Below are 25,005 nucleotides of genomic sequence, written 5' to 3'. Positions count from 1 at the left end.
CCCCTTTCTTTCACTTTCCTCATTTCCTAAAATTTCCCCCTTGCTGTTCTCAAATGTCACAGACGATAATTAGGGCAAATGTCATTTTACATCCTCCGAGTAGACAATTTTCCAAGAGGTGGGCGCTTCCAGCACCGCATCCGCAGGTCGGGTCGTGGGCAAGGAGGTAATTTATTACAGAAACATAATTAAAAATTCCCGCAGATCCGGAAATGGGCAATTCCTTTATGTAACATGGATCGATTGTTGTAACAAACGCAGTGGGATTTAAGTGCCTGTGCTCCACGCAGCTCCTGCCTCTCTTTAATTGCATCTAGAGCAGAGACTCGGTTAGAGTATCACCTCGCTGGATGTGGGCAGCATCCACTTAATGCCCAACTTTAAATTAATCTGTAATCTTCCAGCGTGTGTCTCCTTGACACGCTCGTTCCATGATTCTCCCCATCCCCCCCCGCACATGTATGATTTATCTATAATCTGATTGATGTCAAGCCGTTGGGTTACACTTCACACAGCATTCCTAGGGGGAAGGATGCGAATTTTAAGGCATCGCTGCCTTTCGCCTGCTGGCGGGATCAGGCTGAGAAGCGCTCCGGGGACGCGGAGCGCTCGGTGCCGGCGCGGCCCCGCCGGAGGATGCTGCGCCCGTCGGTGCGGGGTCCCGGCCGCGGCTGCCGGAGCCGCCCCGGGGGCTCCAGCGCGGAGCCGCTCCGGGATGAGCCGGTACCGAGCGGCCCCGCTCCGCGCACCGAGCCCCGCGCACCGAGCCCCGCGCTGCGCCGCGCCGTCCGGGGCGAGCGCTCCGCCAGAGCGCACCGACAATCCCGGGCACTCGCGGAGGGCGCAGCGAGAGCGCGGCACCGGCAGCTGCCAACCCCGGGGAGGGCGCGCCGAGAGCCCCGGCACCCCGGGGAGGTTGTGCCGAGAGTCCGAGGACCCCGGGGAGAGAGTATCGAGATCCCAACAGGGCTCACCGAGACCCTCGGGATCCCGGCGAGGGCGCACCGACAGCGCAGGAAGGCGCACCGAGAGCCCCGGGACCTCGGGGAGGGCGCACGGAGAGATGGGGCACCGAGAAACGGAGCACCGAGAGCCCCGGGGAGGGCGCAGCCCGTGCCGCCCGCCCGGTCCCGCAGCCGGGGACCCCCCGCCGCCCCCTCCCCGGTCCCCACGTACCTTTCGGCAAAGAGTACAGCAGGAGAAAAGTTACCAGCCACATGCCATACAGAGCAGCTCTGGCCCCGGGCTGCGGCGCAATTGCGGAGGTGCGGTGCCCCGGCGTGCCGCGCTCCTGCCGCCGCTGCCAGCCCGGCTGAGGTGCCCAGCGCCGCTCCCGCTCCGCCCCGCTCCGCTCCCGCCCGTGGGCCGGGCTCCCGCCCGCGCCCGCCCCCCCCGAGCCGCGCAGGGCTGGGGGCGGCCGCGGCCCCCGCCGCCCGAGCCCCTTCCTCCTCCTCCCCACGGGCTGGCAGAGCCCCCCGTCCCCACCGGCCGCCCCCGAGCTGCGCTCGCCCCCTGCCCATCAGCCCCGCGGCCGGAGCGCGGTTCTCGCTCCTCTATCCCCGGCTAAGCGGCACCGCGGAGCCTTGCCCTGGGTGAGCGCTGTCCTGGCCCCGGGGCTGAGGGTGCAGGAGCACGGCTGGGCTACCTGGGACTCGCAGCTGCTCGCCGGGCCTCCCGCACGCTCGTGCAGCAAAAATAATACGGTGGTTTGGGTTGGAAGGGACCTTACAGACCACAGGGGCACCTCTCAGTGGACCGGGTTGCTCCAAGCCTTGCCCAGCCTGGCTTTGGACACTTCTGAGGATGGGAGATCAGGGTTTGGGCAGCCCCTGCTGCTCCCGTGAGAGGGGACACAAACAAGACAGGGCCAGCAGATTCATTACACATTCATCCCTCCAGCCAGCAAATAACAAACAAATACCAGCTAATGCTTTACTTTGGGGTGTATTTATCCAAGGCTTAGCTCAAGCTGAGGCTTGTACTCCCCAAGACTTAGTCGCACCAAAGCCAATTTGTCTGGACCGTTAGAGCATTCAGAGTGTCTTTTCTTGAAGTGATTATAGCAGGTTTTCTTTGCTTTCCAAAACAGCCTTTACAAGCCCAATTTGTTGGAAAATAAACAGAAAGAAAGATTAAAGCATTCAGATTTCAAACAAAACAACCAGCAGGAAAAACATTACGTTCGGATTTTTTAAAAAGCGCTGTTTAGGTTTAATTGAGAACGCCACTATCGTCACGGAAATTGGGAGAACAGCAGCCCCTTGGCCATTTCCAGCCCTCGTGGATTCTCTGCAAGCCTTCCCACCTAGAAGTCCCCTGAAGAGCTCACCGAGGGGGTACCCGTGGGTGGGAGGTTCCCATTTCACGGCCAAAGGATGCGGAGAAGCTGCCAGGACCGGGTCCCTCCATGCTCTGTCCCCTCCCTGCTCCAGGCCACCCTCACCAGAAAACGCTGTCATTTTAGTGAGGCCACTGCCACCTAACCCCTGCCCAGCCCTCAGTGCCACCAGCAGAACCAGGCACAAACCCGTGCCCATGTCTGGGTCTGACACACCACAGCCTTCCTCCTCCTCCTCCTCCTCCCCAAGGATGTGCTTCTCTCCCTCGGTGCTGCCGAGCTCGGTAGCGCCTCACACCCCCTCCCCAGCGTTCCCGGGCCACCTCAGCGGCTCGTGGGTGTCACACCGTCCCACTCAGCACGTGCCAGCCCCACGCCCGCACCACTGGCCGCGCCACCGGCGTCCCGAGAGGCGGCGAGGCAGCAGCTGATGCACACGCGGTGCCCACACATCCATCCCTCCAGGAACCGAGGTGCATTTCAATCGCCACCTACATCGCCGTGCAGATGTTCGCTGATACTTGGCGGGGAAATTGGTATGCAGGCCCATACCCAGGCAGCCAGCAAAGCCCGGGCTCTGGGGAGCCCCAGCCGCATGCCAGGCATCTGCCCCCTTCCCTCCCCGGCAGCTGCTGCAGGATGGCAGCACAGCCCAGCCCAGCCCGCTCCCAGCGAGCTGCCAGCCCCAGAACCTGCTGCAGCACTTGCAAACCAGCACACAACGCGTCGGACTCAGGTGTGGTTGGTGCCCTCCTACGCTTGGGAGTGAATGGAAAGAGGTGCGTGGGCTGGCAGGGCACTCGCTGGCACAGCACCCACGGGGCCCCACGGATCTCTGTGTGAGGCACGTGAGCAGGGGGAGTAAATGCTGCTCACCCGTTCATTTTTAGCTCCCTTGGCTGTTCCGCAGCTCTCGTGAGGTTCCTCACCATCCCCAGCTCAGAGAACCAGCCCAGCACACTGACCTCCCCTCCGAGGGCTCCCTCCTCCAGGACAGGAGTGCTGGCGAGGCAGGAAGCAGCACCAGAGTCAAAATTTAAGGCTGGCAGGGTGAGAACTCAGCTCGGGTCACACTCGGGTAGCCCTGGCGAGTCCTTGAGCCGCCTGTGCCACTCACTCCAGCCCTGTTTGCTCCTCTGTGGATTGCCCAGCCCAGGCCCTGTGCCAGCTCGCTGAGCCCGGGCACACGTGCGGGGCTGGCAGGGCTGGGCAGGCAGCCAGAGCTCCCGGAGCAGGAGCTGCCAGCCCACACCTGGGGCTCAGCTCTTGCCCAGCAGCTGGCCACCGTTTGGGGACATCAGCCTCTGCCTGGCTCCGTGTTTGGATGAGCACAGGAAGCGTTTGTGTGTTGTCTTTGCGTGCTCATTCAGCCTGGAAAGCTGGTAGGTGTCCTGCTCCCAACCAGAGCTGCATCGTGTGCTTCGTGTGGCTGCGATGAGGAAAGGCAGGAAATCTCCTCAGTAATTGTTTGGGCAGCACTGACCAGCGCTCTGGCAGCGCAGGGGGCTCGCAGGAAGCCGGGCCAGCAGTGACTGGCGAGGAGAAGCCCATCTCACGCTCCCTGTGGCCACTGCCCTGCTCACAGGCAGCCTGCAGAGCCAGCAGCCAGCCCAGCTGCACGGTTCAGAGGTGAAGCTCACACTGAGGAATTCATTCCCTGGCCCAAACTCCACACAAGTCACAGAAGAAATTACAGCGACACATGCCCACGCACGGCTCTGAGCCCCAGCAGGAGGGAGGAGGAACCCTCGGTGCTTCACCACATCAGGAATTGCACAGGGGGTCTTGCTGCCTCTCCTGAGGGCTTGGGACATCCCACAGCCCATTGAAAACAGCCCCCCTTTCAATCTCCCCCTTCCCTGGCATTTGTTCTGCCTCTGGGCAGGATTACACTCAGCTCCAGGCTACCCCAGAGCTCTGGGATTACAGCAGTGTCCCGAACTCACACACCCCGTTAGCCAGCGAGGTGTTTTCCCCTAAAGGCAATTCTTCCGCTAATACTCGAGCAGCCCGCTCTCCATGCAGGCACAGAGGGACAAACAGCCAAGAGGAGGGTGTGCACATCACCCCAGAGCTCCGGGGTCACCCCGCATCCTCCGGCCAGGGCACAGCTCACCTCCGGCCGGCCCCAGCCCCGCGGCCTCGGCCGCCCTCGCAGACAAATCCCCGGAGGAAGCGGTCATTAAAACAACAGGGCTACTTATCTGCGGCGAGCCGATTGCCACAAAGCACTTCCCACTCATCGCCAGCTTACCCCGGCAGCACCTCTGTGAGGGACAAAGACAAGAGCTGTGTCCTGCACAGCCCAGTCCCACCAGTCCCACCAGTCCCACCAGTCCCACCAGGACAGGCTCTGGGGTTATTGCAGGTGGGCTCCAGCTAATTGCTGGGTACACCTGGATGGAAAATGCTGGGCATGCCCGGGTGGGATTCCTTGCAGCAAAAACTGTCCTGGACCCCCCTACCCCTCCTCCCCAGTTGCCCCTAACCCTGTGTGGGTGCTGAGGGGGGAAGGATCTCACCTTGCCTGTGGCTGCAGCCCCCCAGTGCCTCAGTTTCTCCAGAGCAGAGCAGAGCAAGCAGCTGCCACGTGGAGTGGAGGGAGGATAAACGGCCTGGAGGTGGCGAGGGGCTTGTGCCTCACTAAAGGCTGCAAACCCTGGACAAACAGGTGCCAGCAGGTCAAGGTACCCAAAATTGACAGCCTGACTGAGCCCTTAGGGTCGTGCACTACAGAATAAGCGCTTAAATAAGGGATCCCTGGCACTTATAACTGTGGACAGACAGTGACACGAAAAGGGGGAACAGTTTAAACTTGCAGCCCAAACTGTCCTGTGGTTCTGTTCTCCGCGAAAGGTTTCGCGTCCCTGATGCCCAGAGCCCGAATTCCTCGCCGGTCAAGCCGGGATTCTCGTCTTCCCAAGGAAAAGCCTCTTTCTTTCCCGGCAAGAAGCTGGGATTTGGTTCCCTCTAGTGTCGCCGCGCTCCGTTGCTGAGCGGGGATCTGGGCAGCGGGGACAGGGGCGAGGGGGCTTCGCCGAGGGGAGCCCCGAGCGGGGTCCCTGTCCTTGCCAGCCCCGGGGGCTTGGCAGAGTTTTAACAAGCTCCAGGAGCTAAACAGGCTGCCCAGGGCAGCGGCGGAGGGATTTAAAGCAGGGATTTAAAAGACAGATGTGTACAGATGTGACTCCTGGGGATATGGTTTAGTGCTGGCCTTGGCAGCGTTGGTTAATGGACTTGGAGGGTCTTAGAGGGGTTTTCCAACCTCTGTGATTCCAAGGCACGGTCCTGAGACACATGGACTGGGTTCATGGGGACCCTCCTTTGCTTCCAGCCCTGTCCCACTGTGAATTCCACTGTGAATCCCACTGTGAATTCCACTGTGAATCCCACAGGGAGAACCCAGCCCGTCCATCCCTGGGCTGCACTCCCACAGCATCGCTGCTCCCTAATCACACCTCCGCTTTGGGGCACGAGTAGCATGGAAATGGGGGCTGGAATGTCATTTCCTGGGGCTGAAGGATGATTCCAGCCCGTGGGGCGCTGCTGTTTCTGCAGAGGTGCTGCTGCTGCTGGATGTGCTGCCTTTTTGGGAGCAGAGCAGAGGGAGACGAGGCATGTGGCTGGCTCCTCGCCAGCCCGGCCCATCTCTCCTCTCTCCAGTGCTCCTCTCTGGCTCCCTGAGTCCCCATTTGCTGCTCTCCTCTTTACACTAACGAGGAGACATTTTGCATTTGTGTTTCCTCATGGGCGAAATGCATCCCTGGCACCACGGAGCAGTGCTGGCAGCTCCTCCCTGGCTGCTGCTGCTGCTCTGGTTCCTGCCCCGCTGCCTCATCTCCTCACATTCAGCTGGGGATGAAGCACAGGCTGGCCAGAGCTCCTCTCCCTCATACCTGTCCATCCAGAGACTGGCAAAGCAAACAGGGAATAAGCAGTGCCGAGGGGAAGCTGTTTGGATCTGGAAGCCTTCCCAGAGGAAAAGGGCACTCCAGTTGTCCACTGTATTATTTACCCAATCCCCTTTGTGCCGCAGAAAAGATTTACTCTGAGAAGATTAATGGCTCAAGGGGCTGTGAGAGAAATCCTCCGAGATTGCCTGGTTCAGGGGAGAAGGCAAACACCTCCTCACCGAGCCCACGGAGCACAGGGAGCACAGGGAAAGGGCTGAGGGCTGGGATTGTCCCTGGGACACCCTCTGATGGGGACAGTGACTCACCCTGCGGTGCCCAGGACCCTCTCATGGGGCAGTGGCAGGAGGAAGGAGACACGGTGGCCTTTTCCAGGGCTCAACATCCAAAATAAATGACTGTGGCGTGCTGCTGGCAGCCCCTCTACCTCAGCTCAGAGAGGCCACACTTCCTGTGCATTCTGTCCTTGGTTAATGCCTGTCCTCTCTTGCTGGCTCCATGCTGAGCTCTGACAACACCCTGTCCTCCAAATGTCACCCCCAGCGAAGGGGTTTGGGTGTTGGAGTGTGCCCTGCCCTGCCACTGTCCCCAGTGCCAGCATCCCCAGCGCTCCAAATGTCACCCCCAGAACAGGGTTTGGGTGCTGGGGTGTGCCCTGCCCTCCCACTGTCCCCAGTGCCAGTGTCCCCAGCGCTCCAAATGTCACCCCCAACCCGGGGTTTGGGTGCTGGGTCTGCCCTGCCCTCCCACTGTCCCCAGTGCCAGCATCCCCAGTGCTGCAAATGTCACCCCCAGCTCGGGGTTTGGGTGCTGGGGTGTGCCCTGCCCTGCCCTCCCGCTGTCCCCAGCGCTCCAAATGTCGCCCCCAGAGCAGGGTTTGGGTGCTGGGTGTGCCCTGCCCTGCCACTGTCCCCAGTGCCAGTGTCCCCAGCCCTGGCTCGCCCCGGGCTGAGGTGTGGGGCTGTGCAGGTGTGGGCACACGTGGGTGTCCCCAGGCCGTGCAGAATAATGCCATTAATGCCATCTGGTGCCGAGACAGAGATCCCGCACGGGAGCCAGACGCGGCTTTTCTCTCCCCGTAATCCCCGGCCCGGAGCCGCGGGGGTTCCGTCTGCAGAGCTCACGGGGAGTGAAGGGCACGGGCTCATCCCACACCCTGCTCCTTCCTGGCACCTCCAGCTCCTGCTTTTGGGGGACACGGCCCCACCACACTCAGTGAGGTGTGGGCAGGGCAGTTCTGGTGTGGCCAAACCCTTCTGTGCTGTTAACAGGCACTTTCCAGGCACTCAGGATCCTTTAGTTTGAAAAACACCTCCAAGACCATGGAGATTAACCATTAACCATTTTCTCCCTCGGCTGAAGGAGTCCTGTCCGTGCTTGAGCTATGCAAAGCTGCAACGAGTCTTTATTAGTGGGTCACTGTCAAGTCAAAATTATATTCCAAAATAATCTCCTTAGTGTGTTAAATAAGCACCTCAGATTAGACAAATTGCGCGGATTTTGCCTAATAACCTTCCCCCAGCTAATCCTATTTTTCTGTCAATGTCTGACCTCGATCGGAGCCCAAACGGACCCTGGGACTTGGTTTCTCCTCATTGTGCTGGTCGGGGTCACTGAAGGCAGCGCCTTGCACACCTGAACAGCCACAGCGGCTTCAGGTGAAACCCCTGCGCTGGGGTTCCTCACCCAAACCATTCCCTGCTCAAACAACCCGCAGATGGACGAGGCTGGGAGTGAGCTCCGTGCTGCATCCCTCCCTGAAACGCTTCTCTGCTTGTTTGGGGTGTTCCAAGGCCCCCTGGCTCCCACCCTGCCCCAGGAAGGGGTGAGGGTGCTGGGGCAGGTGGAGGACAGGCTGGGGGACAGGCTGGGGACAGGCTGGAAACAGTTTTGGGGACAGGTTGGGGGACAGGTTGGGGGACAGGTTGGGGAGGGACAGGCTGGGGGACAGGCTGGGGACAGGTTGGGGACAGGGGGGACAGGCTGGGGACAGGCTAGGGGACAGGTTGGGGGGCAGGCTGGGGACATGCTGGGGGACAGATTGGGGACAGGCTGGGGACAGGTTGGGGGACAGGCTGGGGCAAGGTGGGGGACAGGCTGGGGACAGGCTGGGGACAGGCTGGGGACAGGATGGGGAACAGGCTGGGGACAGGCTGGGGACAGGTTGGGGACAGGCTGGGGGACAGGTTGGGGACAGGCTGGGGACAGGCTGGGGACAGGCTGGGGACAGGTTGGGGACAGGCTGGGGGACAGGATGGGGGACAGGCTGGGGACAGGTTGGGGACAGGCTGGGGGACAGGCTGGGGGACAGGTTGGGGGACAGGCTGGGGACAGGCTGGGGACAGGGGGGACAGGCTGGGGACATGCAGCCCTGTGCTCTCCCGTCACTAGGTGTCTGTGTCGGGCCAGCTCTCAGAGCCAGCCTCCCTCCTCACTCACCGCCCAATCGCGGGAGAGTTTTTATTTATTTATTTTATTTTATTTTTCTAAAGAGCCGTTTCTGGCTGAATCCGAAGCCGAGAGAGGCCGAGAGCTCACGCAGAGCTCTGAGCTTCATCGCAGCCCCGTTCCTGGCCGGGAAGGACGCCTGGATCGCGCTCTGTGCCGCTGGGCTGGGCTGACCTTGGCTGGACACCAGGTGCCCACTGAGCTGCCCCAGCACTCCCCTCCCAGCAGGGCAGGGAGGGATTAAAGAGAGGGAAAATCCCCCAAACGCGGGGGCCAAGAAAAAGGCAGTTTATAAAGTGAAAGCAGAGGGAACGTGAGCACAAGAAAAGGGAAAAAGGAGAAACCCAGAGGGTTTAAATTCTTCACTTGCCACCCGCAGGTGAGGCCCAGCCCCTCCCCAGGAAGTCAGGATCGCTCGGCGAATGTTGTAACTCACGAACCCTTTCTCACACCTCCCTTTCTCCTCCTTTCCCTTTTCTTCTGTACCTGAGCAGGTGTCACCTGGTCTGGAATGTCCCTTGGGTCAGTGTGGGGCTGTCCTGGCCGTGTCACCTGGTCTGGAATATCCTTTGGGTCAGTTTGGGGCTGTCCTGGCCGTGTCCCCTGCCCGGATCCTGCCCACCCCAGAGTGCTGGTGAGGGGGACATTGAAAGGACAGCACTGTGGGAGCAGCAGGAGCCTGAACTGGAGTGTTCCCAGCACCTTCCCAGCTCCCAACACACAGCCCAGCACCTCGAGAGCTGTGAGGCAGAGAATTAACCCCATCCCAGCCAGACACGGGCACACAAGGAGCCCCACAGAGCTGCCAGCTGCTGCCTGGGCGTCCCAAGGGAAAGGCAAGTGCCGCAGGATCCAGGACCTGCAGCTGGGAGAAGAAACATCCGGAGCAAACCCTGCTCCGAGCCTCGGGCTGCGGAGGAGCCAGCGGGAACCTTTCCTTTCCTGGGTCTGTGATGGAAGAAGCCTGCAGGGCTGAAAAGTGATTGGCACCCGGCCAGGAGAGTGGGCGATCCAAACGCCTCGGGCACACAGTTTAACCTCTCGGAGCTTGAACTTTATTAGCCAAGAAACTCTTGCTGGCTCTAAGGGAGGGAGAAGCACGAGGGTAATTTGCGCTCTGGCCTTGCGGGGTAAAGGATCCACTGGAGCGGGGTGAGGGGTGGCCACTGGCCAGGACTCCTGGGTTCGGCTGGAGCTCTGCTTCCATGACGGCACTGCAGCTCTGAGAGAGGGAGGGTGACATGGCCAGCGTGTCCCAGCCCCTCTGCTCCCCGGACAGACCCCCAGAAGTGCTGCCCTGAAACACGAGCAGCCCAGAGCACAGGGAGCCTCCTACCTGCACCTACAGCTCCTCCTCGTTCCCTTGCCTGTGGAGCAAAAAGCGAAGGGAGAAGCGTTACATTGGGAAATGTGGCTGAGAGAAGGGGGATCATGCAGGCCCTGTCAGCTGGCAGGACTGGAACAGGCAGGAGAGATGAAGCTAAACAAACACCATGCAATACTCACCTCCTCTTCTTCCTCCCTCCGCAGTGGAACCGCTGGCCTGGGGGTGAGAGGAATGACTGAGGCTGAGCCTCCCCCCACCCCATCACACCCACCCTGCACCCTGCTCAAGCTGCCCCAGGATTGCAAATACTGTTGGTTTGCATGATTTTCTCCCTAAAATTATTAGGCAACATCCTCGCAGCCGCTGTGACCGTGGCCACCCTGCACAGAGTTCAGAGCAGTGCCAGAACACCCAGGCAGGGTCACAGGGTGCCCTGCACACTTAACATGGGGTCAGTCTGGGAGCTGCTGGGGTTCGAGGGCTCTGGGAGCTCTGGTTCCTCTCTCTGGAAATGTCAGAGTTTTCTCTGCTATTTTTAATGAGTGACCTTCCCTCTGAAGCGCTGGCGCTGGCAGGGAAACACTAAATATTTACGTGGTCTCCGTCCCAACTCGCCCTGTGCTGGGAGCGTGCCTGGATGGAAAGTTCCCAGGCAGCCCCAGGGGCAGGCTGTGCCCACCCCCAGTGCTGTGGGGACAGAGTTGGTGACCCCCAGCCCCCTCCCAGAGGAGGAGGCTGAGAGGAGCACGGAGCAGAGCCGAGGGGTGTCCACCACTCACTGAGGATGATGAGGAGCCCGATCACAAAAGCCACGACGGCGAAGATCAGCCCCCCGTTGCGGATGGTGTCATAGTCTGGGGAGGAGGAGAGGTGAGCCCTCAGCACAGAGCCCATGGCACAGGGGCAAGGGGGGTCTGGGGGGGCTGCCCGTCCCCCTGCCCGCAGCCCCCGGCCTGCCCGGGCACACACTCACCGTAGCTGAACCTGTCCTGGCCCTGCTCGGGCACTTGCTCTGAAAAGAGGAGAAATTCCAGTGAGAGCCACGTCCTCACAGTGTGGAGGTGGGAGAGAGCTGGATCGAGGACTGCAAGTGAGAGTGCTGTGACTGCCTTGGCACGCAGCTGAGCCTCGAAACTCCTGGGTGTCACCCAAGGCACATTCACGGGATGCACTCGCAGGCTGCATTTGCGGGATGCTTGGGACCCTTCGAGCTCCAGGTGAAGCTGCAGGCAGGCCCCCAGCTGCCACTGCCCGCAGGACTCCGACAATGGCTCTGTCCCCTTTGTGCACGGAACTGAACAACCCCTCAGGCTCACACCTCGCTCCAGATGCACCCCAATAACCCCGCTCCGTGTCAGCGGGCTGGTCACCGTGTCACCGCTCCAGCCACCTTACCTGACCGCACAGCCCTCTGCCGGGAGCAGCTTGAAAGGAGAAATCACCCCAGGAAGGCAAACACCGATGTGCCACAGGGTTGTGGAGCTCTGAGGATCCATCCCCACGTCTGCCCACCCCGAATCCTCATCGAGAGCTCCCCCCGTGGTGGGAGGGACCAGCAGGGACCAGCAGGGACCAGCTCCTCGCACGGAGATGTCCCGGTGGAGGTGTCTGTCCTTACCGTCACCCATGGTCTCAGCGTGTCGTCCGGCGGGCGCCTCGCACTGCGAGTGGGCACCCACGGGAAAGCGCATTAATTGGGAGACAAACCTCATTAAACATTAATGGCCTCGGTGTAATGTTTATCGCAGTCACGAGGGGAGGCACAGGGCTCCCGCCTGCCTTTGGGAAAGAGGGAGGGGAGGGCAGGGGCAGCACCCACCGTGCCAGCCGGTGGGGAGGGCTGGGCACCCCGAGCCGTGCGTCCTTGTCCCAGCGCTCCCTCCCCTTCCCATTGTCCGCCCTGCCGGCCTTCACCTCCTGCGGCGGTGAAGGGATGGGCTCTAATACAGGCTGTGACTGCCTTTTGCTGGGGAGGAGCGAGCAGCACGCCCCGTCCTCCCAGCCTGGCACCGAGGGCGTCCCTGGGCCGGGTCAGCACCGCCGTGCCAGCACCGAGCCCGGCAGCCCCGCGATGTCCGCGGCGCATCCCCGCCGGCAGTGCGCACCGCGATGCCGTGCCCGTCCCCGGGCGGTGCCAGCCCCGGGCCCGGCGTGGCCAGCTGCCAGGAGGGCTGTGCAATCCAGTTTGCTCTAATCTGGCCATCAGCGGGCGGGAGTCACGCGCACAAAAGGCGATTAACGCCGGGGGTGGCCGTGGGGGGAGCCGGCCCCGAGGGACGCTCCCCTTGGAAAGGCAGAGGAGCGCGGACACCCGGAGCCCTCGGCAGCCCTGCCCCGGTGCCACGGGGCTCGGCCAAGCCCCGGGAGGGTGCAGCGTGGGGCGGCTCTGCTGTCACTGCTGTCGCGGTGCCCTGGCAGCGCTCAGCATCCGCCGCACCGGCGCGCCAGCCGCGGCTCCCAAAAACCGGGGACAAAGCGGCGGTGCCGCGCCCCCGCGCTCCCTTCCCACGGGCTCTGGCTCTTGCTGAGCTGCAGAAGGCAGCTCGGCCGGCACAAAGCTCGGCTGTGCTGCCCAGGGCGCTGCCCCTGTTCCCCTGGCCCCAGCCAAGCCACAATGGGACGGCGTGGGAAGCTGCCAGGCTGCCCTGGGAACGCCACGGCCCTCGAGACAACGCAGGCAGGCACCGATAGAAACGATATTTTATTCCTTTCCCCTTAGGTCACAGCACAGAGCACACCAGCCCTCCAGCACAGCAGCACACTCGCCTATTTAAAAGGAGACACAATAGCTCAGTTTATTTTACAACACTCAGGGTTTGGCCATTTTACACACCACAGGGAGCTCTTTGTTTTGTGGTAACACCGACGGCACACTAGGGACAGCACGGGCACTCCGACTGGAGGGACACACACCGTGACACTCGGGGGCTGGGCCGGGGGTCTGCTCTGCCCGAGAGCTCTCTGCAACAGCCAGCACAGAGGGAAGGGACACAACACGAGAGACATGGTCCTTCTGCCTGGCACGGATGGGACAGAGCTTCCCGGTGCCACCGAGTGATGCCAAGCATGCAGGGACACAGCCCACGCCTGAGGCAGGGCCACCACAGTGGGATGGACACAGCAGAAACTCCTCTCAGAACCATCCTGGAGGGAAAAACCCCTTCCTGCTGTGGGGATGGCACCCTGAGGTGTTTCAGTGAAGCCCTGGGGACCCCTCACTGCTGCTCCCACCCAAGCTGGCTGTCCCTAGCCCCAGCCGAGGTTTTGCCTGCCCATGGACTTGGGGAAGAGCCAAAAATCACAGGTTTGCCTCTGACCCATGAGAGGACACAGGGTGACGATGGCCTCTGGGCTCAGCAGGTTGTCACAGTGCAAGCTCAGGTGTGCAAACCCCCCGAGAATCACTCAGTGCCACTCACTGCTGCTCCACGGGGAGAGGGGACAGCTGGCACCGGGGGTGACACGGAACCACACACAGCACTGACACGGGTGGCACAGGGAGTGACAAGGTGTCAGGAGGGGCAGGGAGCACCAGGAGGAGACGCTGCTGCCCTTTCCCTGCCAGAGACAAGCACGGACAGGATCTCTTGTTTCTCTTCAGCCCTCACCCTGTGCCACCCAGCTCGGCAGGAGCTGGTTTGTGCTGGTTAGTGGGGTCACCGCTGTGCTGCTGCCCTCACCCACAGTGTCACCGTGCTGGGGACCTCACGGGCTTCTCTGCCACCACGGCCTTACCTCACATTTAAAGCAGCGTCCCACAGGTTAAACAGGGGACAGAAACAGGGAGTGCCAAGCAGGAGAGGCGGGAGAGCTCCCTTCAGCCTTGAATCCAGCACCCCAGTGACCCCAGCGAGGAGGGCTGAGCCATGGGATGTCCCTGCCTGACTCACCCCCACCATGGCTGTTTTTAGGCTGAGGGCACGCAGGGGGTTATTGCTGAAATGGGTACGGGTGGCCCTGAAATGGTTGGGCAGGTCCCCAGGGCACTGCAGGTCCCCAAGCCCTGCCCAAAGCCGGGGGGGCTGCGCTGCTGGCACGGGCAGGGAATGGGGGCTCTGCCCCACAGCCCACACTCCCTGCTCCCAGGCTTGGAGGGCAGCCCAAAGGGCAGCAGCCTGCCAGTCCTACGGAGCCCGAATCACACGCACGGCACGAGAAAGGTGAAGAGAAAGTCACAATTACAACATCAGCAACAACTAGCCCTAGAGGTAATGATCATCTCACAGCAACATTACACACCACGGGAGGCAGAGTGAGCAGAGTTTAGTCGGGTTAGGAGACACAGAACTGGTGCTGGAGCACGGAGGGGACACAGACACGGCAGCTCCGCGTCTCCTGAGAGGGACCTGCTGCTGGGGCTCAGTTTCCTCGCAGGCTGCGGGCTGCGCTCCGACCGGCTCTCCTGGGCTCTCTGGGTCTGCAGGGGAGCAGAGCAGCGGGTCAGGCTTTCTCCAAACCAGCCCAGCACATCGGGGAGCTCAGAGAGGGGTTCACACCCAGCTTTCTGAACACCCTAAACCCAAAACCACTCAGGGGTGGAGGAGCCCCAGAAAAGGAAGTGCAACACAAGGGAAAATCCGGACAGATGCTTCCTTTTCCTGCTGGGCTGCCTGGGGACACTCAGGACCTTGCCAGCGCTGAGTTTCCTTGCTGTGGACCCCAGCAGTGCTCACCCCCACCCCATCCCAGGGATTCAGAGCTGCCCAGTCCCACGGTGTGCTCAGAGCCCCGCAGTCACCCCCATACACAGCCCCAGCTGTCCCTCCCATCCTGATGCTTCCCGGGACTCACAGCATCGGCTCCTGCTCAGTTCTCTGCTTTCTGTGCCGCCGTTGCTGCAAAGGGAAGAGCAGAGGGGTTTGTGGTGCCTGCCCAGTGTTGGGAGGGGGCTGTGACACGGGGCAGTGGCACAGTGACCCCAGCACTGTGACCTTACCATTCGAGGTGATCAGGTTCTCTGCCTGAGCCTCTTCATCCCCCGGAGCCCTGCAAGGAGAGGAGCACGGTGAGGGCAGCTGGGATCCGTGCCCCATCCTGGGAGTGGGATGGCCAGGAAGGAGCACTGGGAGCAGGCAGAGCTGCTCCCCCAGTTCTGGGCACCCCAAAGGGACACCCAGAGAGTGCAGCCCCCACCAGGCTGCCCTCACTCACCTGGGCTTCTGCTTGAAACTGCACCTGCACCTCCTGCCTGCAAGGGGAGAGAAACTGTGAGTGTGGCCAAAGGGGGAATGGGGTGAGGCCTTTCCAGTGCCCCCCCAGCACGGGAACAGCCCCTGCAGCCCCAGCCTGCCAGCCCAGCACCCACCACATCCCCGACTTACTGAGGATGAGCAGAATGCCCACGGTGAACAGGACCACGGCGAACACCAGCCCCCCGATCCTCAGGCTCTGGTAATCTGGGAGGGGGAGACACAGGACTCATTCCTGCTGGGCTCGGGGAAGGGGGCAGCTCTTTCCGTGCCCATGGCACCCCCACACCCACCCCCAGGCTCAGCCAGGCTCACTCACCATAGTTAAAGGGATCCTCTTCCTCCTTCTCCTGGGTGGCCACTGGAAATGAGCAGACAGGGGGGTGTGAGCTGAGTGAGCCCCTGGCTGCTCCCCACAAACTCTGGGGCTCTGGGCTCTGGGCTGCTGCCCCACACCCACTGCAGCCCCCCTGGATCCCTGTGGAGGCTGTTCCCCGGGGTTCCCCAGCCTTTTCCTGAGGTGTGTGTGAGAAGCACCGGGCACCTACCGTCTGCCAGGGCCGCAGGTACCAGCAGGGAGCACAGGAAGATGAGCGCTGCCTCCATGGCTGCTGTGACAGAGGGGAGAAGAGGGTGTCAGCACCCAGGTGACTCAGGGAGGGAGGTCAGGGAGCACAGGGAGCTGCACACAACCCATGGCTGGCAGTGTGGGCCGGCAGGGCCAGCCCATGCCACGGGACAGGGAGCCAGGCTGGTCCTAGGGAACACCCAGGTGCCACTGCTGTGCCCAGCCCAGCGGTTCAAAGGCAGGAAGGGAAGGGTTTGAGCACAGACAGACTTTTCTTGTAGGATTCTGGATGCATTTTTTGACCATTTCCGCTTGGCATAAATCTCAGTGCAGTCTCAAGTTTGCTTTGCAGGCAATGGGGCCAACACCCCAACAGTCCCACCCTGTGCACCCCTGGGAGCTGTGTCCAAATGCTCCTGGAGCTCTGGCAGCCTCGGGGCTGTGCCCAGCACCCTCTGGGGGCACAACCTTTTCCTAATATTCAACCTAAACCTCCTCAGAGACAGGGAAAAAAAAGAAAGAGGCTGGATTTACAGTTACCCTAGTTTGTGAAAACACTCAAGCCTAAATCCCGCTGTCTTTGGGAGCAGTTGGCATAACTTAACCAGTTTGCTGAATATTTCCAGCCTCCTAAACTGGGACACACTCCATTCGCACTTGGGATTATTTTTTAATGTGGTGCGTTTCAATTAAAAACTTTCTCAAGAAGATTTAAGAGACACCACAGGAGGAGAAGCAAGAAGAACAATTTTACTTCGCTCTTTCCACATCTGCTCTTAAAATTTCATTGGTTTTGAGCATCCCAGGGCTCCTCTCAGCAGGGCACGGCCCTGGCCGTGAGCCCCCGGCCGGCCCCTGATGATGACTTGTCCCAATTAGCACAGCAATTACACTCCCGCAATGAGGCCAGTGGCCCTGGTGGGACTGAGCTCAAAGACACGCTTGCCCTCCGGGCTCCCTGCAGCAGCAAGGAGAGACCATAAATAATCTCGGTGTCCCCTCCCAGCAGAGCTGGGCCCTGTCCCTTCGCTGGGAGCACCCGGCCGGAGCACGGACCTTTCCCTGCGGGTGGAGGGACGCTGTGGCCGGGCTGTGACACCCCCTGCCACCTCGGGCAGTGGGGACATGTCCCCAGCTGCATTTGCGACGGGACCTTCACTGCTGGGACAGACCCGGCAGCGCTGCTCTGCCCAGGCACCGCATTGCTACCCCAACCTGCTGCCAGCATCCCTTCTGCAGCTCGCAGGGGACATCCAGGGGACAGCGGGGAGCCGCTCCCTGCCCTCCCAGCTGGCTGCAGAGCCGGTGGTGTGCTGCCTGCGTGCGGGGCACACCTCGCGTCGGGAGGAGAGGGCTTGGCCGATGAGCCCCGTCGAGGGCAGGCGGTGGCAGCCTGGCTGCTGTGTCCCCGGGGGGTGACAGCCGTGCCAGGCGGTGCCCGTGCCCTGGAGCCGGGCTGGGTGGCCATACATGGTCGGGAGCACGGAGAGGGCTGGCTGCTGGCTCGGCAGGGGAAGGGAGGTTATCGATAGCGCCGAGTGCTACAGAGCTGCTGCAGCTGCTGCGCTGGATTAGTGCCGATAAGGAAGGGGCCCTGGACGCAGCAGGAATTCAGCAGAGCCCGGCGTGCTGCTATTCAGCCCCTCCAGAGCCTGACCTGATTCCCATACAGCCTCCACCGCAGCCCACCCCGCTGCCCAGCCAGCTCAGCCGCCCCAGGCCGGGACACCGAGATCCCCCAGACCCTGCCACGGCCCCTTCTCCCAGTTTGTGCCCCACGTTCGCTCCCACTGGGACAGAGGAGGCTCAGCAATGCCCACCAGGGTTGGCCCCAGCAGTGCTTGGCTCTGTGGCCTTTCCCAGTGCTGCCCTCGGGACCCCATTGCACCCACCCCACAGAGGAGGCTCAGCAATGCCCACCAGGGCTGGCACAGAGGAGGCTCAGCAATGCCCACCAGGGCTGGCCCAGAGGAGGCTCAGCAATGCCCACCAGGGCTGGCCCCAGCAGTGCTTGGCTCCCTGGCCTTTCCCAGCGCTGCCCTTGGGACCCCCACCCCACAGAGGAGGCAGCCCCGGCCCCACCAGCATTCCCAGAACACGCCTCGCTCATCACAACAAGCGGCATCCCACGATAAATCCCATCCCTCCCTCCCTCCCCTTCCAGGATTTGCCATTCCGGAGGCGATGTGTTTATCCGAACACTGGAGGGTTTCATCCCCTCTGCTGCAGCTGCTGGGCTGCACCAGAGTGTGCCCAGACAAACCCCCTCGTTTGCTGAGATGCAGATTTCGGGGTAATTACCAGGTCTTAGAAACACACACAAAGAACCCACAGCTGGTGGCACAGTCACTTGGAGATGCACATCTCCTTTCTCTCACGTTCTTTCTCTCCTCACCACCAGGCTGCAGAATCAGTCATTTTCCCAGCTCACAGTCCTGTGCCATGATCAATATTCATTGGCTCCTGTATTTCTCAAACAAATCATTCATCAGATTTTTACAGTTTTGCTGCTCTTTGCCAGCTACTGGATCATTCCCTGAAGAACACACTCCGGAAATTTCTCATTATTCCCTGCCCTGAGCCCCTCCACGTGGCACTGGGCCCTACCCAGCCACACACACACACACACACACCCTCCACCCCTTTGCTCAGCATTTGGCTTCTCGCACGTAGCGCGGCAGAGTTCACTGCTGGGCCGAGCCAAGCACGCAGCACACATATGTTCTTTGTTTTTCTATCTCAATTCCTAGAATTCACACACTTCCGTGCTCTCAAACCTATCTCTGCACGAGTGAACCGCCAGGATTGGCAGTGTCCCTGCTCCAAAGGCAAACTGCAGTGCAAACGAGCCCAGCTCTCCTCCAAGGAAGCATATGCCTTGCAAAGAGCCACAGGTTTTTTGGGCTGCTCCAAGCTGGCCCACCCACTTCTTCCTGAAGCTGAAATAAAGTGAGAAGAGCGAGCACTGCTGAAGGTTTGCCGTTCTCCCTGCTCTTGCCTTCCCCCATACTGAATCCAGCTGTGCCTCAGCACAGGAAAGGAGAGGGAAACCAGCAGCTGCCACGTCCCACAGCACAAATCTCTCCCTGTTTTCTTCCTGTTGGTTTGGAGTCACCACCCTGGAGACTGTGACTTGAACCAAAACATGGGGGTTTCCTGTTAAAACTGCGAGATCCAGCAAAACACAGAGAGAGGCCGAGTGGCACAGGAGCCAAGCAGAACTCCCCTTCTCTCTCATCCCAGCTCAACCTGCTGCTTTGTGAGGGAAACCAGACATCTTCCACCATTCCTACGTTCACAGAAGAGCCGGTGGTAGGAGGAGGCAGCAGGAATTTGTGAGAGGCTCAGGGGGGAGGAAGCAGCATCACAGATTGAGGGAGCACACAGAGTTTGCTGTTTTCTGGGAGGATGTGGATGAGAGTGGGATGGGGGATTAACCCAGTGCTGCCAGGGCTGGACCTGCCCCATGGTGAGGCTCAGTTCCCCCTGCCCAGCGCAGCCAGCAGTGACACCAACGAGGCAGGGTGACAATGGCAGGGCCACCCTGGCACCAGGAGCCACCCGCACCCAGGCGAGCCGGCCGGATGATTCACAGCCCTGCCACACACACAGCCAGCACTGCCTCCGTGCAGAGCACAGCCTCAGCTCCTCCTCAGCCTCTTCCTCCTGGACCATCCCTCCTTGCCATTCCCACGCCACGCTCGGTGGGTGTGCGTGCTTGGAGCAGGCGAGGGAGAGGAGCGGGCAAATCCAGGCAGACAGACCCAGTCCCTCCTGCCTGGCTCAGCTCTCTGCAGCACGGCAAATCCTGCCAGAGCAAGGCAGGTGAATTTGTAACGCTCTTGGATCTCCAAGTCCCCTTTTCCTTTCCATTGTTTTGCATAGATCTGCACTGTCAAGTCTCAGCCATCACAGCGCAATTCCGGGCAGCCTCTGCCTTCCACCAGGAGTCCTCAGGGCTCTCCCGAAGATCAGACCTAGTTAAAATCTCTGGTTTCTGTGCAAAGCCCCCCAGACCGTGACAGCAGCGCTCCGTTGCCCGGGGCATTTAAGAGCGTGCATGTGTGAATGGACATTTCCAGCTCTGCATAGATGTGCTCTTCTGCCATTTCACGTCAGCATCAATCTGGCTATTAATGCGCCTGTTGTTGTGCCTCGTGCTTCTAAATGAGAGAGGAGAGCAGATTTCCAGCCCTCGCCATTCTGGTATGGGTGGCCCTTCCCAAATCTGGTGCTGATTCAGAGGCTGACTGGATGGGAGACACAAACCTGCCTTTATGAAAGTCTAATTGTTTCTTTTGCTGCTCTGGGGTGTCTCTCAGTTCACCATCCCACACCTGTACCCCAGAATTCCACTTGCCTCTTGCAGGGCTTCTTCCAGCCTCATGGAACTGACCCTAAACCATCGAGGAGCCTCAGCCAAGACTGCCTGGCCCTGTGTGGCTCAGCACCATCCCCAGCCCCCTGATGTCACCCCAGTGAGGCAGTGAGGCCAATCCTTCACTGGGACAAACCTCCAATGCAAACCCTGCTGAGCTTAAGGCTGCCTTTAGGCTGCCAGGGAACCCAGCCTGGGCTGCAGCAGGCAGTAAACACCACCAGCACCTCCCACAGGAGTCTGCTGCTCCTGATCCCTCCTTATTTAATGAACAGATAACCAGGGGCTGTAAACCTGACCGTGCACCTGCCTGGACCATCCCAACCTCCCACCACACCCTTGTTTGGCCACACATCGGCTGAACGAGCCTGGGGCTCTGCAGGGGCATCAGCCATGAGAATGCCACAGGTGAGACAAGGGAGAGGTTCCCTGCAGGATCCAGATCATCAGAACACCCTGACAGAGCAGTGTGCAAGATGCTGTTTGAGGCTCCTGAGCATGCCGGGGTACCACAGCCCTGCCACGCTCCACAGCACATCAGAGCAGACATTTTCTCCCTTCTCGCCTCTGCTGTCACCATCAGCCACGACCACCGCGAGCAGGAGGCAGGCAGCAGTGCCCTGAAACACGGCTGTTGTCCCCTGAAACACTGGCCCAGGCACAGAGGGATGGGCAGGTGGCACAGCCCCAGGGTGGGACAGGACAGGGCAGGACACCTCCATGCTGCCAGCGCCAGCTTGGGGACACAACAGCTGCAGAGCTCAGCAGCCTCCTTACACCTTCCAAACACACACAGCCTGAAAGGCAAACACGGGGGAAACAGCAGACACAGAGCTGCGGTTTGCTGGGCCAGGGAGTGTCCCCTACACCTGGCAAAGCCGTGGCTCCCCACCCCATGTTTTACCTGAACGGGTACGCTGAGACAAAGCAGATAAAATTTCCATGAGTGAGAGCCATGAGGCTGGTGGGAGGAAGGTGCAGGCAGACTCACACCTTGCAGACACAGGATATCCTCCAGCAGGTCCCAAACATGCTCTAACAGGTGGCCTGGCTTGGCAGCCATGGCGCTTCATGCTGGCAGCTCTCCACTTCACTCCGCCTTGGAACCACGGTCCAGTCGTGCATGAGCAGGGATTCTCCGGGTTTGTCTTTGTTCCAAACTGGGAGCAAAACCACCCAGCGGGACTGAAAATCCCAGCAGGACCGCCAGCGTCTTGGAGCGCTTGTGGGTTGCCAAAATGGGTGCTCCATGCTAATCCACACACAGCTTTCCCCGAGAGGCTGCTCCTTCACGCTGCTTATTCACATCCACACAAACCACCTGTCACTTTCCCTCCCACAGAAATATCCCTGCAAGATCCAAGTTCCACCACATGGACTCCAAAATCCGCTTCTTTGGAAGCATTAATTACACACCCTGAGAGACACGCTCTTCCCTTCCTCCGTACGCCTTCCCGGGATGAGGCGCTTGGCCTGTTTACGCACGGTGTTACTACAATATTGAACAACAGGAGCCAGAGCGCTGCCAAGGGCTGCGAGAGAGGGATCCCCCGGCTCCCCCGGCTCCCTGGGATCCCCTCGCTCCCCGGGATCCCCCTGCTCCATAGGATCCCCCTGCTCCATAGGATCCCCCCGCTCCCCGGATCCCCCCGCTCCTTACAGCCCTGCCGTGCTCCGGCTGTGCCCGCGGTGGTCTCGGGTGGGTCCGCCGGGGAATCCTCCCCAGCACGGGGGGCTGGTAACCAGGCAACGGTGGGATGCGGGAAACCGCGGAACCCGGCGTTGCCATGGCAGCCGCCGGACCGGGATGCGAGCGGGTCGGGGCGAGGGGCGATGCCCCGGGGCAGCGGGGCGGGGTCTGGGCCAGCCATCCCCAGCAGGAGCGGGGCTGGGGCTCGGTGACCGCACCCCGGTACCGGAGCACGGAGCCCCGAGCGGGGCACCCCGAGCCGCACGCTGGCCGGGCGGAACCAGCACCCCCCGATCCCTCCCCACCGATCCCCCCGAGCCCTCTCCGGCCGGACCCACCTGAGCTGGCCGTGCGGAGCCGGGCAGAGCCGGGCTGGCCCCGCGGCTCCGGGCGGTGCCGGGGGAGCGGAGCGCAGCGCGGAGCGGGGCTGCCGCACAAAGGGGAGCGGGCGGGCGGAGCGGGGGCGGCGCCTCGGCACGGGGGGCGCGGGCAGCGGCGGGGCGCGGCCAGCACGGCCCGGCCCGGCGGCTCCCAGGTCCCCCCAGAGGGAAGGCACGGGGATGCTCAGGGGGATGCAGACCCTCTGCTCTGGACAGCCGCTGGGGGTGCCCAGCCTGGGGAGGAGAAGCTCCAGGGAGAGCTTAGAGCCCGTTCCAGCGCCTAAAGGGGTTCCAAGAGAGCTGCAGAGGGACTTTGGGCAAGGGATGGATTGGAGAGACAAGAGGGAATGGGATTCCACTGCCAGAGGGCAGGGTTAGGTGGGATATGGGGGAGAAATTCTTTCCTGTGTGGGCAGTGAGGCTCTGGCCTCAGAGAAGCTGTGGCTGCCCCATCCCTGGAAGTGTCCAAGGCCAAGCTGGATGGGGCTTGGAGCAAACCTGAGGATAGGTGGAGTTGTCAAGGGATTTGGAACTTGATGGCCTTGAATATCCCTTCCCAACCCAAACCATTCAGTGATTCTGTGGTTCTACAAAAGTCACGGTGCCTGCAGGGCAGATATGGAGGGGAAACGCTCACCTGGCTGTGAACCATCCCTTCCACAGCGCAGCAGGCTGGACTCTGCCCTGAGCTGTGGGGGCAGCGAGGAACAGACTGGGGCCAGCAGAAAACACACACAGATGTACTGGTAAACACAGCACAGAAGCCCTGCTGCCTCCTGAGCGCTGGGAAAGGCTGCCAGGCCAGGTGGCCCAGCTCACAGGGCTTCAGCCACGTCCACTCAGCCAGCTCCAGGGTCCACCAGGTCAGGGTGGGCAGCAGGGACAATTCCAGCCTGGCCTGGCTCAGTTTCAGGCCCTGGTACCTGCAGTGCCTGCCCTGAACCCAGCAGCACTTTGGCAGCTGCAGGATTCAGCCCTGTTGGGAGTTACCCAGGGCACGCTTCAGGCAGCCAGGGCAGAATGCTGTGAGACACAAGGGCTGCACAAAAAGCCCTGTGAAAAGCTCTGGAAGCCCTGCCTCAGAGCTTTGTGACAAGCCCCAGTTTGCTCCCACCAGACAGCCAGGCGTGTTGGGAGGAGCAAGACTGGGCAGGGAGATCTTGTTCAGTGCAGGATGGCAACAGGGTGCTGGGGGCACTGCCAGGCAGTAGCTGAGAGCCTGGGCACCGCTCTGTCCCAGGCCAGACTGGCACATCTCTGCCTGGCTGCTGCTGCTGCCCTGGAGAGCCATTTCTTCCTGGAAAAACACCTCAGCAATGCTGTCCACCGCCGAGCTGGCTCATCCCTGTTAACTCCAACGCATCTGAGATGGAAATCAGGCAGTGACGGCACCGTTCCACCGCTTCCAGTAAAACATAAAAGGAAAATAAACCAGCACTGGCATTTCAAGGCAATTATTCACAGGGTCAAGAGATACAGACCAACACGGAGGAGCTGGAAAACATCAAGTCCCTCTAATGCACGAGGATAACAGGATAAGGCTGTCAGTTACCCTGCAGAGAGGGAGGACAGGGATCAAGCCACTATAATCAAGTTTTGGGCTTCTCTGACCTTATCTGCTTCTCAGCTATCATTATCCACAGCACACAGTAAACATCCAGGTGTGACCATGCCCTGGGGGCTGCAGTGAGCACGGTGGGGCTCTGCAGAGCCCCAAGCACCGATGCCCCATGCAGCAGCAGCCAGGACACAGCTGGATGTGGCTGGATGTGCTCCTGTGCTCTCCTTCCCTTGGTTCCTTATTTACAAATTCCCAAGGAGCTGCCCAAAAGTGAGTAGAATAAAAAAAAATCAGCAGCAAGTTTTTGTTTTTTCCTTTACAAACTCAGGTAATATAGAGATCCCTATGTGAATGTGGGAAGGAAGGAGGAAAAGCAGCTCCAGCAGTTCATAGTAAAACATCTGCTCCCCAGAGCTGTGCTGCTGGAGAGGCAGTACCGAGCTTCCAGCTTCTCTTCTGGAGAAACTGGCCAAACGTAATGGGAGAGGCCAGGCAGGAGATGTTGATTTATGCTAACAAGGGGGCTGGGCTGGTCCCCTCAGCTCTCTGTGAGAGCAGGAGCATTGCCAGCAGCTCCAGCAGGGCATGATTTCATCTGAACCTGCGTCTCCTTACCCTGGAGCAGGCGTCTCCTCCCTCTGGGCTTGGGGCAGGGACGGAGCCACTCGCTCTCCAGAGCTTTCCACTCCAATTTTCAAGGTAAAGCCAAGCTTGGAAACTGCCTGTTCAGCAGCCCCATCAGGGAGAGCGGAGCAGTGGCAAAAGCTGTGTGTAGCCATCATTTTCCATCAGGGTCCAAGCCATTCCTTGTGCCCTGAATGCCTCCAGCAGCGGGGATGGAGCAGTGGCTGTGCTGGAACTCCTGCACTGCCCTGTCGAGCACAGCTCCAGCTGAAGTCCAGCGACTCCGTGCCAAGTGATGATGTTACCGTGGAAGGGAACCAATCCCCTACTAGAGGAAAAGCATTTTTGCAGGAAACATCATCGCTGAAACCCTATAAACAAATCTGTTTTGACACAGCAGAACAAAGAGCTATAAAAGGAGAGATTGGGAAAACCACCACTAATGGGAGGTAATTCACGTGGTGCCTGCCAGGCTGTATTTTTTGTAATTATTTTTGTAATTTGTATCCCTTTGGGATGCTGGCCTATGATTTCCAGAGCACAGAGGAACTTGGGAACAGCTCAGCCAGATGTGGGGCTGTGCTCAGCACC

At 60.6% G+C, this 25,005-nt stretch overlaps 3 protein-coding genes across 8 annotated transcripts in view; all 3 read right to left on the bottom strand.

Annotated features, from left to right (window-relative positions):
• DSCAML1 (DS cell adhesion molecule like 1) overlaps positions 1-1,315 on the bottom strand; it is a 92,293-nt gene extending 90,978 nt beyond the window's left edge. The window contains exon 1 of the mRNA XM_033081549.1: positions 1,177-1,315. Within this exon, the coding sequence (XP_032937440.1) occupies positions 1,177-1,219 (43 nt within the window). The 5' untranslated portion in view covers positions 1,220-1,315. The remainder of the gene's footprint in view (positions 1-1,176) is intronic.
• An 8,414-nt stretch (positions 1,316-9,729) lies between these two features.
• On the bottom strand, positions 9,730-12,011 carry FXYD2 (FXYD domain containing ion transport regulator 2). Of its 3 annotated transcripts, none has more exons than XM_033081599.2 (6): positions 11,844-12,011; positions 10,998-11,036; positions 10,804-10,878; positions 10,204-10,240; positions 10,034-10,064; positions 9,730-9,919 (listed from the first exon to the last, which is right to left on the bottom strand). In XM_033081599.2, the coding sequence occupies exons 1-5, from the start codon at positions 11,914-11,916 to the stop codon at positions 10,040-10,042; spliced, it is 249 nt and encodes an 82-aa protein (XP_032937490.1). In that variant the 5' UTR covers positions 11,917-12,011; the 3' UTR covers positions 9,730-9,919; positions 10,034-10,039. The 3 variants fall into 3 exon arrangements, with proteins under 3 accessions (XP_032937490.1, XP_032937488.1, XP_032937489.1); XM_033081597.2 differs by lacking the exon at positions 11,844-12,011 and adding an exon at positions 11,643-11,805 and having other exon boundaries at positions 10,998-11,108; XM_033081598.2 differs by lacking the exon at positions 11,844-12,011 and adding an exon at positions 11,643-11,791.
• Positions 12,012-12,712: 701 nt separating this feature from the next.
• FXYD6 (FXYD domain containing ion transport regulator 6) lies at positions 12,713-22,288 on the bottom strand. Of its 4 annotated transcripts, none has more exons than XM_033081594.1 (8): positions 22,188-22,288; positions 15,762-15,824; positions 15,533-15,574; positions 15,346-15,420; positions 15,176-15,212; positions 14,961-15,010; positions 14,816-14,859; positions 12,713-14,441 (listed from the first exon to the last, which is right to left on the bottom strand). In XM_033081594.1, the coding sequence occupies exons 2-7, from the start codon at positions 15,817-15,819 to the stop codon at positions 14,831-14,833; spliced, it is 291 nt and encodes a 96-aa protein (XP_032937485.1). In that variant the 5' UTR covers positions 15,820-15,824; positions 22,188-22,288; the 3' UTR covers positions 12,713-14,441; positions 14,816-14,830. The 4 variants fall into 4 exon arrangements, with proteins under 4 accessions (XP_032937485.1, XP_032937487.1, XP_032937483.1 ...); XM_033081596.1 differs by having other exon boundaries at positions 15,762-15,821; XM_033081592.1 differs by lacking the exon at positions 22,188-22,288 and adding an exon at positions 21,820-22,045.
• Between the last annotated feature and the right edge of the window lie 2,717 nt (positions 22,289-25,005).

This window comes from Catharus ustulatus, chromosome 28, assembly GCF_009819885.2.
Source record: "Catharus ustulatus isolate bCatUst1 chromosome 28, bCatUst1.pri.v2, whole genome shotgun sequence".
Taxonomy (NCBI): Eukaryota; Metazoa; Chordata; class Aves; order Passeriformes; family Turdidae; genus Catharus; species Catharus ustulatus.
The sequence above is the reverse complement of the archived record's forward strand: the minus strand, read 5'-3'. Positions and strand labels throughout refer to the sequence as shown.

Bases quoted from the DNA above. Each gene is read 5' to 3' on its own strand.
- FXYD2 (XM_033081597.2), bottom strand. From the start codon at position 11,736: ATGAGGTTTGTCTCCCAATTAATGCGCTTTCCCGTGGGTGCCCACTCG. The intron at 10,879-10,997 runs GTGAGTGTGTGC...CCTCCTCCCCAG, and splicing joins CCAGGACAGGTTCAGCTACG to ACTATGACACCATCCGCAAC. The intron at 10,241-10,803 runs GTGAGTGGTGGA...TCTCACCCCCAG, and splicing joins CGGGCTCCTCATCATCCTCA to GCCAGCGGTTCCACTGCGGA.
- FXYD6 (XM_033081592.1), bottom strand. From the start codon at position 22,030: ATGGCTGGCCCAGACCCCGCCCCGCTGCCCCGGGGCATCGCCCCTCGC. The intron at 15,421-15,532 runs GTGAGTGAGCCT...TCCCCCTCCCAG, and splicing joins AGAGGATCCCTTTAACTATG to ATTACCAGAGCCTGAGGATC. The intron at 15,213-15,345 runs GTAAGTCGGGGA...CTCCCCTTGCAG, and splicing joins GGGCATTCTGCTCATCCTCA to GCAGGAGGTGCAGGTGCAGT.